Source organism: Gopherus flavomarginatus, chromosome 12 (assembly GCF_025201925.1).
Source record: "Gopherus flavomarginatus isolate rGopFla2 chromosome 12, rGopFla2.mat.asm, whole genome shotgun sequence".
In the NCBI taxonomy this organism is placed as follows: domain Eukaryota; kingdom Metazoa; phylum Chordata; order Testudines; family Testudinidae; genus Gopherus; species Gopherus flavomarginatus.
Window position 1 is genome coordinate 42,059,135 of NC_066628.1, and position 20,983 is coordinate 42,080,117.

The following is a 20,983-nucleotide window of genomic DNA, read 5'->3' on the forward strand; positions in this document are numbered from 1 at the left end:
CAACTGCATCTCTGCACTACAGTCTAAAAGCAGTGCAGCAGTTAATGCTATTTGGCAAGAAACAGGAGTATGGAAGTTTCTCTCACAGGCCTTTCTGCAATTCAGACCCCAGGTGACTTAATCTTGTTCCCCAGCAGTTCAGCCTGTCTGATACATTCACCCTATTGCCATTTTTGAGGGGAGTAAAAAATCCTGTGCAGGACGTGATTCAGCATCAATCCAGTTATGAGCATGAGAAATCCAATTACTCAGATTCCAAAAGGATTTATAATTCCCCCTTGGGAATTTCCTCTCTGAAACCCAGGGCCTTGGGCGCAGTTCATGTGATCTCATGGGAGCCAACACATGCATTCAGAAATGTGTATATAGTGAACAGTTGGGAGACATTCATATGGAAATACCATTTCATCTTGATAAGAGCAAGTTCACTTTGAACCACTCTTGATAGTTAGACACATGGAACAAATTCTGCCCAGATTTTCTTCAGATGCAATCCCCATTGACCTAATTGGGGGTTGTAACTAATGTAAATGGGGGCATAAATTGACGCAGTCATATGATCTGGCAGTAAAAGACTTCAGGGGAGAATCATAGCATTCCATCAGTACAGCCTGTGAGATGATACATGCTTTCATTGGCAGGCTGTATTTAATGCCATGTAATATCCCATTATTTGCTGTTGCTTGGGAAGAATCATAGTGGAAGGACAACATAGAAAAGGACATGAATTTTCTTCAAAAGCAACCTACTCCAGTTAATCTCCTCTGTCTTCCTACTTTGTTTCACCTTTAACATATGGAAGCTCTGCATCATGGGACTAGCATCTAAAATTAGGTATGGCCTTGCTATTCTCCCTCCCACTGCCACCCACTTCTTGCATATGTGTAAAATTTGTAAGTAGCAGCTGGGGATTTTGCCCCCTATAAACACCATTTTCTTGCTGCTTAACAGAAGCAAGTTCCTACACTTCGACATACGCTATATTCTGTCTTAGACAGTGAAAGCACAACTTGTACTTTAAATAAGTCTTTCCTGGAGAACAAGGTGTGAATTCCCAGATATTTCAATCTTCTGGAATGCTTAGGTAGACTGAGGCCAGTGTTTATTTGTCTATTTTATGGCAAAGGAAGGGATAATACTTCTAATTTTTTTTCCCTATAATTCACCCAAGAACCAGAAGTTTTCCTTGTGTGCTTAAATGCCCTAGAGTGCTGCCAAGGAAGAATGTTTCCTTTTGCTGTAACGGCAAAAGATTTTGTGTATACGTTGAGAGGTGTTAGTCTCTTTTTGTCCACCCCATTGCTCTGTAAACCTATTCTGTTCCATCTATCAGTGGTTCTGTAGCAAATACATGCAGGAGTAGACACAGCTCACACGCAGAATGTTAAGATATTTTAAAGACTTCTTAGTACTTTCTGACACCTTACAAGCAGTAAAAATCGCTCAAACCATTTAAAAATCAAAAGACAAGGATATCTATCTAAGAGATCTGCTCTAGTTCAAATAGGATTGAATTTAGGGAATTCCTCTGGCCTGGGTATGCAGGAGGTCGGATAAGATGATCACAATGGTTCCTGCTGGCCCTATAATCTATGAATCGAACCAGCCTGCTTTTTGACATTTGAAGGAACTGATATCTTGTGAACTGAGACATCCTTTTAAAAATCCCTCTCTGTCGTGCAATGAGGAGGAAATGGTGGGGACAGATGGCTGAGGCCTGTCACATTCTCCTTGACCATATATTGTATCTGTAGGAAACAATAGAGACACATGAGTCTATGCCCAAGGGCCAAATCCTGCTGTCTTTTACACCATCATAAAGACTGAGAGACTTCACGAAAGGCAGTGTAGTTACTCCGAATATCCACCAGTGTAGCTGAGAAGAGAAGGTACTCTATGGTAGGTAACCAAATAGTCTGAGATAATACTCAGAAAAACAGACAGACCATTAAAGCACAGAAAAAATGTTGTAGTGGATTTTCTAATCAAGCTACTAAATCATGCATCCACCTTGAAAGCATGGCTTGTCACACCCTTTAGAGTCCTATAATTAATGGGTGACATCAAATAGATCATAAATGTCCAGTATATTTGTGTCTGGGGGGAGGAAGAACGAACCACAATTGATTTTATTGAAAGCTGGATATTTACAGAAATCTATTTATGATTTAATGACTGAATTTAAGAATAACAAAGCACTGATCATAGCTGGACAACCTCTATGGCAGGGGTAGCCAACATGAGCCTGAGAAGGAGCCAGAATTTACCAAGATACATTGCCATAGAGCCACAGTAATATGTCAGCAGTCCCCCTGCTCCCAGCACCTCCCACCCACCAACAGCCCCACCTATCAGCACCTCCCCCTCCCTCCCCGCACCTCCCAAACCTCTGTTTTGTGGTGTGCAGGAGGCTCTGGGGAAGAGGGGGAGGAGCGAGGGCACGGCAGACTCAGGGGAGGGGGCGGGAAGGGGTGGAGTGGGGGACGGGCTGGTGGCAGAGCCAGGGGTTGAGCAGTGAGCACCCCCCCGGCCCATTGGAAAGTTGGCTCCTGTAGCCACAGCCCCGGAGTCAGTGCCTATACAAGGAGCCGCATATTAACTTCTGAAGAGCCACATGTGGCTCCGGAGCCACAGGTTGGCCACCCCTGTTCTACAGTATAAATATAAATGTTTACAGCAGTAGGGCTAAATGTATCATCTAAAAAGGAAAACAAATTTCACTTGCATTTACCTACTGAATGCGAAATAGAAACTGTAAAGCTATAGGCTGATAAGCTTTTCTGTGACCAAGCCTGCCCCTACCCATTTCCACTGCATTACAAAGTTGGAACTCCTCTTAGTTCCTTAGACCCAGATCCTGCTCCATCCCTTTGTGGTTTCAGAGGCCTCTGAGCACAGCTGCATCTTTGCAGTATCACTGCATACAGTGGGTGGCAGAAAGAATCCGCATCTTATATTTTATAATTTGCAGGTTATTTTGATGATAGCCACAGTGTCTACATGTCTGTGAAATCTTCTTTCTAGTTCAAATCTTAGTGAATCCACAGTAGTTCTCATTAGGAGTAGACTTCTACACTCAACATCAAGGCTCCTATTTAAGTGAGTTCACACTGGTATAATGAGAGACAGCACGATCTGCTGGATTGAGTTTGGCATTTGCAATCCAGTATCTCCTGATCCTGTCTCCCTGTATAACTTAAGGCAAGGCATTTACACCATAATTTTCAAAACTGCCGCCAGTTTTTCAGTGCTGAATTTAGCATCTACCAGTAGGGCTGATTTTCATAGGTGCTGAGTACTGAGCCCAGTTGGAGTTGCTGGTGCTCAGCACCTCTGAAAATCATGCCTTTGTCATAAATTTGGCACTCAAAATTAGAGGCCACTTTTGAAAATATTTGCTTTAATGTCTCATCCTCAGTTTTTCCATCTGTAAAATACAAATAATAATAGCTACATAGTTCACAAGGATGTTGTAAGAGTTTGTCAGGTAAGGTTGGTAGAGGACTGTATGTGCTCAGTATCATTGCTATAAAGCCTTTCATCCAAAGAGTTTCAGAGTGTTCAGCAAACTTAAACTAACAATGGTCAGATCAAGATTTTCAAAAGTGACCCATAATTCTGAGTTCTTTTTTTTTTTTTTTTTTTTTTTTTTTTTTTTTTTTTTACCCAATTCGAGACAGTGGGTCTGATTTTCTGAAAGTGCTGTGGGCCAGCTGTCTGAAACTCAGGCCCCTTAAAGGTGTCTCATGTTGGACAGTTAAAAATGGAGGCACCCAGAATCACTTGTCACTTCCTAAAATCATGTCTAGAGATCACTTGCATCTACCGATGGCACAGAGACCCCTCTAGAGTGAGGTGGGGCTTTTGATTAACAGCACACAACAACAGTTTAGCATGGGACATGGGAATACTTTTGCCAATGGAAACTACATGAAGAAGTCTGGATAAGCAGAATGGAATTACTTGAAAAATGAAAAATATATTAAAGTTTTTAAAATAGTTCAACTCCCAGCATATGTGGTTACAGTGAATTCATCTATTCTGATTTTCAATGAATTCATTTTGTATTGTTGTAAGGGAAATGACCTTAGAGGTAATACAAGGGAACTTGGCACTGGCTTTTATGATAACATGAGTTTGTAATACAAGAATGTTAAGACTTTAAGCAGCTTCTGGCTGAGTTGGAGCTTTTTTGAAGGGGGTGGGGCAGGAATTTTTTTTTTCCGATATCAGGCACCAGGATGCAGAAACATTCTTTTGTCCTCTGCAGAAACTGTACTTCCCAATCAGGTTCTGGCATAGCAAGTCATGGAGCAGTTTACGTTTCCTCCCTGTGAGCAGAACCCTAGAGCTAAATTCTCTCTCCCTTGTATGCTCATAAATCCCACCAAAGTGACTGGAACCAGTTCTAATCTTTGTTTACTGCAGTAGAGTTACTCCAGCTTTACACAGGTGTGACTGAGGGTCAAATTCTCCACTACCGGGTCATTTCCATGTAGGGACTGGAAACTTGGTGAGTTCAAAATCCTGTTCATTCTTCCATTCTTGGAGCAGGGTTTGCCACTTTGTGGAAAAGGCCACTACTAATCTTTACAGTCCTTGGTGTCTGCTGAGACTGTCAAGAAGTTACCACACAGGAAGTTGGTTTTTTGTGATGTAGTCACATGTCCACTGGGAACCTCCGACCCCTTGCACACAGGCTACTGAACTACCCTTACATGGTGGTAACACTCAATCACTTCTGACCCAGGAGAGATTTGAATTGTAAGTGAACGATCATTAACCCCATCACCAATTCCAGGTGTTTACTCAACACCGGGTCAGTTTACTCAGCAGGCCATTACTCAGAAGTTTCCAGACCAGTCCATTTGTGTATTGCTGCACCTGCTTATTAATATCACTAGTAGTACCACTATCTGGACAAATAAAAGATCTTTTCAGTGATGTTTACCTCTTATGAAGCTGCCCATAGACTTATAATACACTGCTGTTTAATGGGTTTAATCAAGGAATAAACTGGACTCTTTCTTGGGCTTTCATTTTATATTATTTAACTCAGGGATCGGCAACCTTTCAGAAGCGGTGTGCCGAATCTTCATTTATTCACTCTAATTTAAGGTTTCGCATGCCAGTAACACATTTTAACATTTTTAGAAGGTCTCTTTCTATAAGTCTATAATATATAACTAAACTATTGTTGTATGTAAAGTAAATAAGGTTTTTAAAATGTTTAAGAAGCTTCATTTAAAATTAAATTAAAATGCAGAGCCCCCCAGACAGGTGGCCAGGACCTGGGCAGTGTGAGTGCCACCGAAAATCAGCTCATGTGCCGCCTTCGGCACCCGTGCCATAGGTTGCCTACCCCTGATTTAACTACTAAACCCACAGCCCCTTCAGAGAAACACAGCATGATTGGGGGGGTTGTGTGTCACATTAGGATCAGAGCTGGGGAGGTGATCAGTGCCCTCAGTCTCACTGAAACCAGTGAGTGCTAAGGGCACTAACCATCTTCCAGAAGCTGCTCAGCACTTCAGGCCTTTAATCTGCAACTCCTATGCTATGCGCCTTCCCTACAGGTGTTTCTTATAAAATGTAATCCTGGGAGAGAGTCAAGCAGCTAAAAACTAAACAGAAGTTATTTTTAAAAAATGTTTATTTTAAGTTCAGATAATCTGGTTTTGGTTAATAGAAAACACATTATTTCCCAAAGCGCTTGTAGGTTCTGAGTTCTGGAAATTGTCTTCACCAGCTATTCCCAAGATTGATTTACTATACTTACCCAGTTTTACCCAATTACTTCTTTGATCTAATCCCCCCATAAAGTTGAACAATTGAGAACTATTTCCTCTTTGCAGATCTCATCAACACTAGCATAAGCATAAGATGGCAACAGCATGTTTTCAGCTTCACTCGGTTAACTGAGAATCTCCATATAATTATCATCTGGCTTCCAAATAATGACATTTTAAAGGAGGCTACAGAAGCATATAGGATGTTTTTTGAGTCACAAATCTTGACTGGGTCAGCAGTGTACAATGGCCACAAGAGTTGATGGCCACACTGCTGTTTCACCATAATCAGAGCTGATTTCACTGAAAAGACAAAGCCAAGGTTAAGTCAAAATGATAAGAGCAGAGGGGTAAAAGTGCTGGCTCCTAAAAGCCAAGGGATAGTTTGGATCTCATAAAATGTGATCATAGGTACATAAAAGTGGGTGTGGGCTGCATTATTTTACTGCACCATTAACTATACATTGGCTGCAACCTGTATGTTGAGTTTGTGAAATACTCCATATGTGCCATATTCTGCATAGCCTTCCAGGCAATGGAACTGACACAATCTGCTGCACAGGGGATCCCAACCACAAAACACTGCGGCATGGGATTTCTCTCTGTGCCACCATGCAAGGAGTGAACTGGACCGTAGCCAGTAAATCTGCAGTTACTGGATCCACTGGCCAAAAGTTCTAGTCCTGGGGAGTTCAGAAACAATAGATTCTTCTGCAGTTGTAGAAGTCTGTGGTTCCTTTGGTACTCTGCTGTCACCCAGTGGTAGGGGGAAGGATCCCACATCTCACAACCAGCACCACTGCAAAGCAAAAGTCGTCGTTACTCTGGCTTTGTGCAGGACTGCTGTTATTGTTTATTATTAGACAGCCCTTTACAAAACACTTAAAGACAGTATTGATCGAGGTCCAAGGGACTTGAAGAGAAACTCAGAGAAACAGGAAATACAGGGTGCAAGGAGGCAAAGAGAGGCATTGTGGTTGAGCAGTTAGAAGGCTTCCTGAAAGAAGTGAGTTTAAAGGAGAAGGGAAGTGTTGGGTGCATGGAAAGCAAAAGGCCATTCAAAGCATTAGGGGAAACATGAAAGAAGAGGCAGAGCAGGAGACAAAGGGAGCAGTTAGGACAAATCCTGCAGAGCTATGGGCAGCTCAGCAAACAGGGCTGTACACTGAAATTCCATGCAGCAGAAAGGGAAAGAACTTGTATTGGAGCTAGGGTTGCCAACCTTCCAGGATTGTCCGGGAGTCTCCAGGAATTAAAGATTAATCTTTAATTAAATATTATGTCATGTGATGAAACCTCCAATAACACGTTCAGCCAAAATTGGCAACCCTAACTGGGGCTTGGGTTCCTGAACCTTCACACTATGTAAGTCAATCCCCCTAATATTGAATCCACAGGCCCCAGCTCCACTTCTCCGATCGCCTGGCCCTACCCCACCTCCAAGCTCTCACTGAATGGCAGTGCACAGGAAGTCCCCACAGTGATTTCCTCCTGGCAAGTGGTGTGCACCCTGCGTGGCATCCCCAATTCACCTGCCATTCCCAATTCACCTGCATCTGGGGATCTCTGCACCCAGGTGTTTCTGCAGATAGAGTGGGAGAATGGCAGGATTTGCTCCTACGAGCATACGAGTATGTAAAGGGATCTAGTATAAAATATGGGGGAAGAAAATCAGTGCAACATGACAGGTGTATTACTGGTGTAGCCATAAGGTGTATTACTGGATGTAGCCTTGTGATCATGCAGTTGGTGCTGGCAACAACTTTTGCTACATCCTGTTTTCGTTGCAGGCTGTTTCTGCAGCAACATTGAAAGTACCAGAGGTTACAGTTTTGATAGTAAGGGATTTGACATTCTCAGTCCTTTGCCTTAAAGCAGTCAGCAAAAGTTAGTGATTTTGCAATAATTTTCATTTATGCACAGATCATTTAAAGTTTTATTAAGCACCAATAATCTTGAATTAAGCATTACTGTATTTTGCATTGCCAGTTAGATTTGGGAGATCCAAAATCAAGGATACAAGAGATTAACAGCTCAGTAAAATGACTGATGCAAGTTCAACAGAGTAGGTTGCTAGGATATCAGTTTAGAAAAACCCCAGCTACCTTTGTCATTGCATTTGTGCATTTGATTTTAAATGTGACACATTCTGCCTTTACTTACATTGTGTACAACATCATTATATTCAGAGGGTAAGCACAGGCTTCACATGAGGTCAGAACCTGGCTTTCTTTATTCAAATAGGGCTGAATCCTGGTCCCATTGAAGTCAATAGCAGAACTCATTTGGCCCATAATGAATCTTTATCTGGTGGGAGTTTGGTTGATTTTTGGTTTGGAGAGACATCCAGACTCCCCCAAAAATCTCAAACAGGCCTTGCACAGAATTTCTTCTTTTGCAAGTTGCAGGTGACTCATACAATCATGCAGTGGAGAATTTTGGTCAGTTAATCCACGGGAAATGGCCCCGGTTGACATTGGCCACGCCCATTCAGTCTCCCAGCACAATAGCATGAAAAAAACCTCCATGGGACATTACATGGACTCTGTGCAGAAGGGGAACTCTACAAAGTGACCTGCAACAGTTCTGCTGCCTATAAGGCTTTCCATGACCCTCTGAGAGGTTACAGAACTTGGCTCTGTACAAATTAATGTAATGTAAATGGGAGATTGTTATCACTTAAAGTGAAAAACACAATTTGCTAATTCTCAAAATCTAGCAAAGATGTGCACTCTATTTTTCATCATCTTATCCCTCTATCTTTGAACCATTCTTTCCTTAAGATAATGTCCTAAATTCTCTTCTTGAAATAAACCATTTTGCATGCTAGGAAGTAAGAACCATAAGGAGGGTAATTATAATGGGATTTAAATAATTCGCTACTGTTTCTTTGCCAATAAAATAAAGGCTGTGTTCTCTTGTTTTGTTTGTACAAGCAATAAAATTTGTCTTATAATTTACTACTCTTAAAAAAAAAAAGCAAACAACAACAAAATGCTGACATATTCCCAACTCAAATATTTGTTTTCCAACAATAAGCTTGGCTATCTTCCAATAACGCAGACTTGTTTGTAAACCTAAAAAGCTTTAAATATAGCTAACACATAGTTGATTGCTCCTAAAATGTGGTCAAATGAATCGTTTCCACAAGAACATTTGCCAAGGGACGCTGAACAGTTGAAATGGAAAATGTTTTGCAGTTATGAATTTGTGTCGTATTGCTGCCTTTTCAAAATTCTGCAATATTGTCAGTAGTGTCTCACTTTAAAAAAAAGTGGTCCTTCAGTTAAACAAAGCCTAGAGGTAGATTTGAACTCCTCCTTACTTCTATTGGTGCCCTTACCACAAAAATCATAGAGGATGTATTTCTAATACAAGAATGTTCCGCAACCCAGTAAATCTGGGATTATCTCATTGGACTGATTATGTCCAAGCTCTTTAGCCTCAGCACTTGATGAGGACTAAAAATAAATAGCAGGACAGTATACAATTATTTTGTTCCTAAGTAATCTGTGCTTATTGTTTGTGTCTTTCTCTGATGTGAGTTGCAGTATCTGGACTTAATGTTTATTTGTAAGAGTTCTTCTAATAAGGGTGTTTGGAAAAGAGTTGTAAAGAGAAAATGGCCCATTGCACTTATCAGTGTAAGGGGCAAAGCCTGCTCTTACACCAGTGCAAATCCAGCATCACTCCATTGAAGTCAGTGGAATTTATTCCAGATGCACACTAGCCCAGAATTTGGCCTCAAATATTTTAAAATGGAGGGGCCTGATTCTGTTCTTCCTTATACCATTTTTTCCACCAGTGTAACTCCATTGATGTCAGATTTCACTGCTGATTGAGGGCCTGTTCCTGCACCATGAAAATTTTTGCATTGACTGCACTATAGGAGCAGGATCAAGCTCTCATAGTGGTAGGGGAAAATCAGATCCACTGTTAGTTGTTCCCCAGCTCTAAAGTTTATAGAAAAAGGCAACTTATTAAAATAGATAAATAAATAGAAAATGAAGTCTATGTTGGGTGGGGGTAGGTTAGGCCCACCCTATCACCTGTGGACCTTTATTCACATCATCGTTAAACCAGCCCACAATTTGTTCTAATTCACATGATTGGCAGTGTATGCTCATGGTTCATAGATTCATTGATTATAAGGCCACTGTGCTTACCTCTGACTCCCTGTACAACATAGGCCATAGAACTTTCCTGAATTAATTCCTGTTTGAACTGGAGCAGATCTATTGGAAAAAACATCCAATCTTGCTTGAAAAATTACCACTGATGGAAAATCCACCACAGCCCTTGGTAAGTTGTTCCAATGAATAATTACCCTCACTGTTAAAAATTTGCAGCTTATTTCCACTCTGATTTTGTCGAGCTTCAGTTTCCAGCCATAGGATTTTGTTATACCTTTGGCTGCTAGCTCAGACTTGATATAGCTGTGTGATAGATCAGGATTTAGGCATGTTGGACAGGACTGTGCAGGGACACAAGTAAAAATGATTCCATTATTAATTAAAGCCAGTAATGGAAAGCTGGATAATGACTGCGTAAAACTAGGCAGAGCAAAGCACTTCTGACAGTGCTGTAGGAAACAAATACTGTATTAGCAGGGTGAGACATCTGACTACATGATTCTACAGGTAATCAAAATCAGGTAAGTAATTCAGAAAATGTACTAAATGATCAACATGTTTCAGGCTCAGTCCTTCAGCCGTTATATAGGCAAGTGGAATTTCAGACCACAAAATTTTAGAGATTGATAGACAGTTTTAAAACACAGCGATTTAACTTGTCAACCAGAGAAAAAAGTCTCTTTTGGGAGCTACTAACAGCTCAGAAAACTTATCTTAGAAAATACAGCAAATATTTTTTCCTGTTGAAAACCAGATTTTTAAATATATAAACACATACATACTTGAGATGTAATGTATATACACACATCTATAATTTAATATATATCATTTTAACAGTGAGTAGCTTGATTTGTTAAATTGTCATGTTATTCATAAATCCCATATAAAAAGTGATATTAGAACTCTCTTTTCAGTGTCTATGCATGATAGCTATAAACCTGTTCACTTTGAAATGTACACACGTTACTCTAATAATTAAAGAGCTCACTGAAGGCTCAATTTGCATCGTCTATTCTTGTAAATCGTCCCATGGCTTAACTGGGGCTATTTGTGAGCATAAAGGTTGCTAAATCTATATGCCAAATCTTGCTGTTCTTACTCAGTCTGTCTACAGGCATCAGCCCATTGAAGGATTTGGCCATGTACTAAGTAATGGATACATTGACAGGCTACCAGCTCAGGAGATGGGGGTAATCTAGTTAAAGCAGCTCAAGTTTTAACTTAAATTAGCTTTGTGGTCCAGCTTTACCTCATGGTTGGCAGCAGTACTGTCCTCATCACACTTTATTTAGTGCTAGCTCAGTACATCTGAGTAAAAGGCGTGAGTACGAGGTAACGGCATAGCTCATTCATCTCATCAGAACAGCATAATCCCTGTACCAGTAAGTCAGTGCTGCGAGACACTGACGCAAAACCTAACCTTCAGGTATTAAAATGAGACCACAATCAAATGGTGCAGGAAAAGAAAGAGCAAAATTTGCTCCCACTTACAGTGGTTTAACTCCAGAGTGGCCCCGTTGCTCACTCAGAAGTTAGAACTGAGCCGAAATTGGGCCCGAGTTTAGGCTGCAGCTCTGTGTTAGAACAAGGCATGAGACTTACTGTAAATAATGTGTGTTCTAGCCCACAAACACGGCCTTGTTCCACAAGGCATTGTAAAGGCGAGTGAGTGTAATTACAGTCATAAGGACCGGAGGGCCAGTACCTCAGCTGGTGTAAATTGGCCTAGTTCTGTTGGTTTCCATGGAGCTCTCCCAATTCAGGCCAGTCGAGGATCTGGCCTTATGTTTATTGCTGCATAAGCCAACTGTACTTGAAGAAATTGTTCAGAGACTGCTCAAGAGACAACGTGCAATGCAGATACATGGGGGGCAGGGCAGGAATAGAGAAGGAGCAAAGCTGCAGCAGGTATTAAGAGAAGAGAATGAAGTGAAGGGGAAAAATCTAGGTGAGAAGTGTATGAAGATCTTTATACACTAATAAAACTTAGTCAGATTCAACCCACACTTACACCCCATGAAATCAGTGGGTCAAATTCTGCTCCGTGTTCCACCTGTGTAAATGCAGAATGTGTCCATTAACTTCCATAGAATTACAGTCATTTACATGGGCAAACTGAGTGGTGAATTTGACCCAGTGGATTTGCAAAACGAAATGTAAACCAGGCCAGCAATGGGGCAGATGCTTTTCCCTCTAGTCACGAGGTGGTACTCCCTATTTATGGGACCACTGACCCCAGAGCTGTGTTTTTAAATTAACTTGTGAATACATATTCGCACTCCTTTTTGCTGTGTGTGCTACACCACAGCTCATAACTAACTGAAGAATAAAATCTCTCACCTTATTACTAGGCTTGGCAGGATGTGATTTAAAACACTAGTCATCCGTAAACATTAATTACATCAAATACACAGAAATAGATGCCAAAAATATCCATTGCTTGCAGTTGGCAAGTGCAGCCTGCCCTGCACCTAGCACCTTCAGGCATCTAGATCTCAGGAGGCACCAGGTGTGGCGAAGACTGCGATCCTGGTGGGGCAGAGCGGAGATCCCAGCCAGGGCCACAAGGAGAATGATGAGTTCCCAGCTGCAGGACTCCTGCCCAGGGACAGTCCCTGCTTTTGCAGTGGGTGAAGTGAGTGGGGCAGTGATAGTGGGAATGCAGGGGCTCCCTATGTGGATTTAGGATTGCTGACAGTGGGGTGGCTTCCCCTGTGGCCAGGGACTTGTCCTCCTCCTTGCATTCCTGGCCAGGGATCTCTGCTCTGCCCTGCCAGAACCGCAGCCTCCGTGCACCTTGTGCCTGCAGGGTTTAGGTGTCACTGAATAATTGTGTTCTCACTCTCTCACACACACACACTCAGAGTTAATTTTGCACAATTGTGAAAATTCAAATAGAAAAAAATGTTAAAAAGCACTTTAAAAACCCATAATCTCACACAACCAAAAACATTAACTTGATAAAAATCGGTATCTGAGTGAAACAACAAAATGAAAATCAAATTCTCCCAAAACTACTTATTATACATTCCACCCTTGTTTTTTCTTTCCTGTGAACTGTTTCTGTTGTGGAGTGGTGAATGTGTGCTGCATTAGGATACACAGGCCAGGCTCCCATTAACCTCAGAGGGCACTATGGATGTCCATAGTGTGGACAGATTACAGTGGATTTGCAAAGAGAATCAGTCAGGGCAGAATTTGCTCAAGACCGCAATGTTTTGTTTTGTAGGGTATAGCAGCACAGGTATTTGCTTGTTTAACAGGCTGCAAGGTAATATAATGGGACTCTTGTGGGTTTCCTTAACACGTCTGTTCCTTTGGTCTTACTTATTTTCCTTGCTATTGCATATGAAGACAATATATTCATCTGATTTGTCAACTTTTTCATAATGATCATCTTATATTACAAGCTTCCTCTTTGCACCAACTTGCCTATAACAATGATTGAATCTATTAGCAGGACTAAAAACAGTGAAAAGAACTGTATTTCCTTTACCATCCTTTCCAGAAAGAACAGAAGGCTGTGACCTGCCCACGTACAGTGTGGATGGTATCCACACAACTGATCATTTTATCTGAGGGTTTTTTGTGTGCCCGGGGGGCAGTGGGGCAAGAGGGCTTGGCCTTGCACTATGTGTGTTATTTGCAGTGTTGTAGCCATGTTGGCCCCAGGATATTAAAGAGACAAAATAGGTGAGGAAATATCTTTTATTGGACCAATGTCTGTTGGTGGCAGGGACAAACTTTCAAGCTTCATAGAGCTCTTCCTCAGGTCTGGAGAAGGTAACCAGAGTGTCACAGCTAAATACAAGGTGGGACAGATGGTTAAGCATAAGGGGCTCACACATGCTGTTGGAGACCACTTAAAATGAAGGGGTCTTGAATGTACTCACACAGAAAAATGATAAAAGACAAAAATACCCTATCACCCATGGGTGAACACTTTTCACTTGCTCCATGTCTGACCTCTCTGGTCTTGTCCTCAAAGGAAACCTGCACAACACCTTCCCAAGACGAGCCTCAGAACTTAAATTCATAACTTTGCTGGACTTAACATAAAAAACATGGACTTAAGAGAGACACTGGTTTTATAGCTCATTACAACAATTTGTAATGCTGCTGTCTGCTAACCCTTAATTACCCACTTAAGTGGTGTCCTACAGCATGTTTGAACACTTTATGCTTAACAATCTGTCCCACCTTGTATTCAGCTTGGAGACACTGATTACCTCCTCCAGTCCTGAGAAAGAGCTCTCTGTGAACCTTGTCCCTTCAACCAACAGACGTTGGTCCAATAAAAGATATTATCTCACTTGCTTTGTCGCTCTCATTATGTACACAAATTTACAGTATTCTCAGCCTGACCCATTTGTCTGCACTCACTAAATCTGAGAAACTTTCAGAGCAGGTTCTTTTTAGCCATTCATATTGTTGGGAATGCAGTTAGTGATAGCAGACCAGGATCATGCAAGCAGCTTGGGGCGGTATTTCAAACGCAGGGCCTGCGCCTGTAACCCTTACACAAGTAGGGAGGACTCATGTGAGTCAGGTTAGTTGCATGAGCACTGGCTCCTGCACATGCCCAGAATTTGTCCCAGAGGAGGACTAAGAATACACCCGTTTGGGTTTATGTACCTCTCTCACCTTCAAGAGGAGAAGTCTCTTTATGATTCTACACCTCTGTAGTTCACCCTCTAGTATCTGAGCATAGGACTGTGAACCAGAATCTCCTGGGTCCAGCTCTGGCTGATGCCTTCTCTGACCTCATCAGGTCACTTGGCCACTCTGCTCTCAGCTTGCTGGAAGGTTGGGAGACTTAGTTCATTCCGGTTTGTAGAGTGCTGCTGTATTAGTGGCCAGTAATCGTGGTCATTCATGAGACACCACCTCCAGGGTATTTTCAGTATACCAAGATTCCTTTGCTGCAAGGGCACTTTTCTCCTTAGCTTTCAATTAAATCAAGGGGGACTGTTTGAGGCAGGGAACTTGACTTGGGATTCTCACATCCTAAAGGTACCTCCTTTTGCCTACAGAATGGGAAATAAATGTATGTGAGGTTTCATGTTTAATGAAAGAGACACTCCTATGCTGGAAATAATGAACAGTTCTTAGGGTCTGATCCTGTGAGACACTGGGGACCTCCAGAGAGGAGCTAAGCATCCTGAGGACTTCGCCTGTTTTTATGATCTGAAATAACCACTTTGGGGATGGTAATGGCATTTCTTGTTTCCATTTAGCCATATAACACAGACAACATCATGGATCCATCCAGTGACCAGTGCACTGAACTTGTCCTGCTCCGGAGAGAATGAGGAAGACCACATCAGAGAGCTTCCAGACCCCAAGAGCTGAGATTGGCCAGTGGTGAAAAGTAGTTTGTCTCATTTCAGTACCTGAATAAGAAGATGTACACCTTCCAATAGTTTAGTGTAATAGCGCCTGATCTTGCGCCCACTGACGTCAATAGGAGCTTTGCCACTGATTTAGGTAGGATCATTTTCAAGGCTAAAGTTCACCCTGGCAAAATTTCCACTTAAACCCATAAGAACTTAGGTGGTGCACAGGACCTGGATAAGTCCTGTGCACAGGGGTCACTCTCATCCTCGTACCTTAGGATTTGATCCTGACCTTTCACCACGTATACACTGGTATAACTTCATTGGCTGGAATGGAGTTAATCCTGCTCCTAGTATGAGAACAGAATTGAGCCCAGTGGGTGTAATTCTCACAGTGGCTTCAAGCTGCTTATAGAGCCATAACGTACAAGCTGAGCTTTTTTACCAATGCTAGTAGTTGTAATAGAGATGCCTTTTCTGTAATTACTGAGTTAGCCTGTTTTTATAGCAGAAACATTCAGTGTATTTTGCTAGCAAAAGTTCATGACAATTTGTTATAAGTATTGCAGCCCAGACGACTTTTTTACAACTATTTTAAGATGAATGATTAGGCCTTAGGAAGACAAGGCCTTGATGAGTTGTCAAGTATAAAGACACAATTTTGGTTGAGAAAGCCATACTCTGTCAGCATAATCATGCAATGAAAATGATTTCACTTTTGTACTTTGCTAAACCTATAGACACATGCAAATATTTCAGTAGAAGCTGTGAAGTTTCAAGTACAATGAAACCTGTGAAAGCACCTCTGGGATCAGCAGAATTCAGTCACCTCCTAGAAGTAGGTCTTTACGTAGATACAAAACAAAATCATCTGGAGATCTTGAGGATGTTTTAAAGAGGTCACGCAAAATGAGGCGCTGCTGTGGCCCTACAAACAGGTTTCACTGTAGATCAGCAGCATGTGATATTTAAGATAATGTTACACTCAGCACAAAAGCTGACTTCTGCTCTGAGTGCCTGATTCTACAATAGGTCACTGTAAAGGCTCTTTTCTTTTTTTTATCTGTGACGGTGACAGGTATTGACCAATGAATGAAATAAGGAACACTAGAAGCACTGATGAATATGCCAAAGAAAAACAGTGGTTCAAACCTTCAGGACCGGGCACAGGCTACCGCCTGACTTCCTTTTGGGAGCATACATAGGAGAGTGACGCTCTGAAAAGATCCAGCTTAGCTCCCCTGGTCAATTTGAAGCCAGTTCCCCATCCCCCACACCCTCAGTGAGGAGTCTCTGACAAGTGGTGCGCTAGATTTACAAGCCTTTGTACTAGAGCAAAAGGACCTGACTTGTTTACAGCTCCTATGCCTGCTGAAACTCTCCCTGCCGCCTTCCCCTCACACTTGGTGCAGAGCCAGGCACAGGGGAGCTCTTAGGCCTTTAATGTTTCATTTGCTTTACAGAACAAAACTCTGAGGAAGCCTCCTTTCTGAGTCACAGGATGGCCTTTATCGCACATACTCCGTGTGTGACAGTGTCACACCCAGGATAGGCCCTCCCAGGGAATCTGTACTGCAGCACAGAGAAGTTAGCTTTGCTCAGTCTCTCCTGGAAGCAGATGTCATTCCTAGTGCTGGGCAATGTCGTACTCACTCGGGAGGCTGGTAGGAGACTTCGTTTTGTTTTTTTAACCGAGTCAGAGCCAATTATCCATGCATGTGGAGTCCGTGCCACTTCATGTAGCCGGTAGAGGGAAGACGTTATGGAAGGAGCTTGACCAGCAGATCCATTAACAAACCCTCCATATGACAGCAGCCCGGAAAGCTCCCACGCTGCAGCCATGATCTACAATGGCCTCAGAGGGAGGATTTTGCTCCCATCCCTCAAACCACCACAAAGAACCACTGAGCAAAACCCCTTAGCAGGGGCTTTGTGTCGAGCTATAATGATGCCGTTCTTCTCTAAACGCCCTTTAAAAACTGGCACAGACTCCTGCTGAATGCAGGACCTTTACGGGGGGTTTTCTGAAGTTTCCTTAGTCCTAGGAGTCATGTACGTGGTTTGTTTATTACAGAGCTAAGGTGGGTGAGGTAATTTCTTTTCTTGGACCAGCTTTTGCTTTCTTTCCAATGTATGGGAGTTACGTGATGGTATCTTGTTTGAGATGGTCCCTTCTGGAGTATGTGATGTTTATTCCAGGAACTTTCCAGCTCTAATATGGGATTTCCAAGAATTCTGTTTAGTTAGGGCATATATAGACTGTGCCACTCTGATTTCTTTGTGAGAGATTTGAATCAGATAGTGGCTACACTATCCTCCCAGGGCTTGATTCAGCCATGGGTTATGCCATCTCAAAGTAAAGGTAGGTGATCACAACTCCACTCTGCCAATGGCTTCCAGCCAGCCAGCCAACTCTGAAAGTGGGAGATGGCGGGGGAGAACCCAAGATAAAATGTTGGCATTCTGCCTGCCGTGCTTTCTTGGAAAATGTTGCTCTTTTATTTTGACTTGATAATTAAAGACTTCTTAGAAACAGAGCATTGCATTCATCTAGTTTCTTCTCTATTCTAGTGTTGTCTCATCAGTCAGGTAAGCTACTATAGCTCATATTCTCCAGCACTGAGACTGTTTTGAAACCTGGGATCTCCAAATGTTCTCGTCTATTTTTGTAAGTTGGCATACTTGTTTCCTAGGTTATTTTTTTTTCTCTCACTGAAGCAGTTTGCAAAACAATTTTGATTACACTGAATCCTGTAAAGTGGGAAAACGGCTCTGGAATAACATAATGAGACTTTGTAAAGAGCAGTTGTCAAAACATGCAACTTTGTAATGGCTGCTTTACATTTTTACTGCACAATGAAATGTACCAAGTGGAAGAGCAATGGAAGTACAACTTTGTAGCCATTAAGAGAACGAAACAAAGGCGCTGCCAGAAAACAGATACTGGAGCACTCTGTTCAGTTGACACCATTATAAATAGACTTCTGCAGCACTCTGGTATTTACCTTTACAATAGTACCTGTAGTACACTGCACCCTTCCAATTGGCAATACTGCAAGTACCAGTGTTAGCAGCTCAGGTGTTTCAGTGACTGGAATAAACAGGCAGATTAGACACAAAGATATTCAGGCACCTAAAACTCTTACTGACTTCAGTGGGAATGAGGCATCTAAATACTTCTGAGGCTGTGGGTCAAACTGCAGCTGCAAAATGTCTTCCTTGTAATGCAGCCCAATGTATCACTTAAAAAACAGGGTAGATCTCTCCCGACACAACACTCACACAGAGAAACTACCCTGAGCATCCCACTGTCTGTTTAAATAAGTCACAACAGATGCTTGTTTCACACCCTCTGACATACCACACAAAACCATCATTATTTAGTGTGAACCCACCAACACAAGGTGTATGCACCACTCAGGCCCTCCAGGGCCCAATTCTGCAGGACTAAAGTCAGTGGGAATTTTGCTATAGATTTCAGAGGGAGCCTTGAGGGCAGAAGTGGATTGAAGTGGTGCATAGCCCTTGTGTTGTCCTCTGCACAGGGCTGAATTTCACTAAAGCCGTTTTCAAAGGATGACCCTGCTCACACTTGGCTTTAGAAAGCCCTTTGTACTATCCTAATCTTATGGAATGTATGGCCACTTCTCCTTGTATTTACAAAAACACCTAAAGTGATGTAAAGCTCTGATGCTCCTTTCACAATAAAGATCTCAGTGATAAAAATCACTTGTGTCTCTTTTATAATTAACACCCGCAGCTTTGTGATATTATCCACAGCAGATTATGCAGCTGATCAACTCCAGGTCTCGCTCATGTTTTAGAATTGTAATTAATGAAATCTTTTAGACTAGAGAAGGGGGTAAATCCTGTCTGTCCCATTCCTTTAACCTTCTTTTTACAAAGGTGACTCAAAATGCACCTATGGAAAGGAATCTAGAAAACAGACAGGCCTTTCAAAAAAGCATATCCTGTGTTCCAACCCGACAGTGACTTCCACACAGGCGCCCCCCCTCCCCTCCCCATGGAGCGCCAGTGACTTCCTTCGGGGTTCACTCACAAAGATTCAATTGCCGAGTGAGGCTCATGCTTGTAGTCACCTGCTTACAAGGAGGCAGCCTAGTCCAGTAGGGCATTGGCCCAGGCGTCCTGTTCCCAGCTCTGCTGCTGACCTGCAAGATCCTGGGCAAGTCACCTCAGCCCAGATCCTCAAAGGTATTTAGGCATCTAGCCCCCACTGATTTCAATGGCACTTAAATACCTGGGAGGATCTGCACCTCTCTGTGCATCCGTTTCCCATCCCACCTTCTAGCTGTCTTGTTCGTTTAGACTGCAGGGTCTTTGGGGCCAGGCCTGTGTCTCATTCTGTGGTTGTACAGTGTGTAACACAATGTGAGTCCTCAGCTGCAAGTTGGACCTCTGGGCCCTACCATAAATCAACTAATAATTACCGTAAGTGATAGCAGTTTGTCATGCCCTGAAACACACACGCCATCGCTGCCGGGGCGTGTGCATGAGCTGGTTTACTTCAGAGTGCGTTTGGCTCATGGGAGCTATGTATTGCCTGGCTACATCTACGTCACAGGCCCAGGTCTTGTCTCCTAGGTAACCATGCCTGCTGGAGAGCGTGTATTGCTATCACAGAATGGGTCTTTGCTGGGGGGAAACGGCACCCTTATTTTGCTAGGGAAGATAAATGTGTCAGGCCAGGGATGAGAGGCCAGTTCAAGCTAAGCAGCTCACGCTGATCCACCCTGTGTAATGTTCACCAGCCCTTCAGTGCTTCTCATGCCAAGCAGTTTTATAACTCAAACAAGCGATTTCTTATTTTACATGAAGCCAGTTTCTGACAGACAAAAGCAGGGGGGGGAAAGTCAGTCATCGCTGAGGTGGGGAAAACCCTCATTTGGAAGATAGTTAGTGAGTCAGTTAATATGAGCAGCAAATAGGAAAGGCATCAAGATTATGCTGTGAGAGGCCAGTGAAAAGAAAGTTGGTCTCGTTGTCTATCCCATACTTAAGACAGAGCCAAGTTCTGTTCTCACACCCTTAACTCTTCCCTCTTCTGGGTGATGGTTGTAGCCATATTACTAGGGTTGCGCAATGCTCAGAACTGCAGATGAAACTACTCAGCACCCCTTGGTGTCCCTCATTGGGCATCCAAAATCGGTGGCCCCCTGCCTTTGAAAATGTTGGCTTATGTGGCGTGTCCAACATAACACACTGACTCAGTGGCAACATTTGGTGGAGACCTAGGAATCCTTATTCTAAATCCTATGATCTAACCCCAAGACAACTCCTCCTTCCCAGATCATTTACCCACCAGGTTATTTTGAGTAGCATGTTGTTCTGATGCTTCAGAGCCAGAGCCCTGTCTGGTGTAACTGCATTGGGTTAAATGGAGATACACAGATCTACAGGAGCTAAGGGTCTGAAGCAAGCTTCACAGAAGTATTTAGACATCTAAAGATACAGACTAAGTCAATGGGAGTTAGGTGCCTAATCCATTTCAGTGTGTTTGAAAAGCCAACTGAGCACCTAGCTGCACCTTTAAGTGCTGTGGCCTGGTCTTAACCGTCAGATGGATGGAATGATACTATGCCAAAAATTAAATGTCAGTGAATGAAGCCTAACTGCTGTTCTCAATAACCAGCTTTTTGTTTTCATGTAATGCTGAAAATGCCGGCCATTTAACAGGTTGTACAATCCAGATTCTTTTTCATAT

General features: G+C 42.5%; 1 protein-coding gene across 8 annotated transcripts in view; it reads left to right on the top strand.

Moving 5' to 3' along the window:
* Nucleotides 1-18,987, top strand: part of STXBP4 (syntaxin binding protein 4) — a 134,444-nt gene extending 115,457 nt beyond the window's left edge. For 7 of the 8 annotated variants that reach the window (XM_050920106.1, XM_050920105.1, XM_050920108.1 and 4 more), the window contains one exon: nt 15,160-18,987. In XM_050920106.1, the coding sequence (XP_050776063.1) occupies nt 15,160-15,274 (115 nt within the window). In that variant the 3' untranslated portion in view covers nt 15,275-18,987. The remainder of the gene's footprint in view (nt 1-15,159) is intronic. The other variant, XR_007768873.1, reaches the window with a different exon arrangement.
* Nucleotides 18,988-20,983: the final 1,996 nt, after the last annotated feature.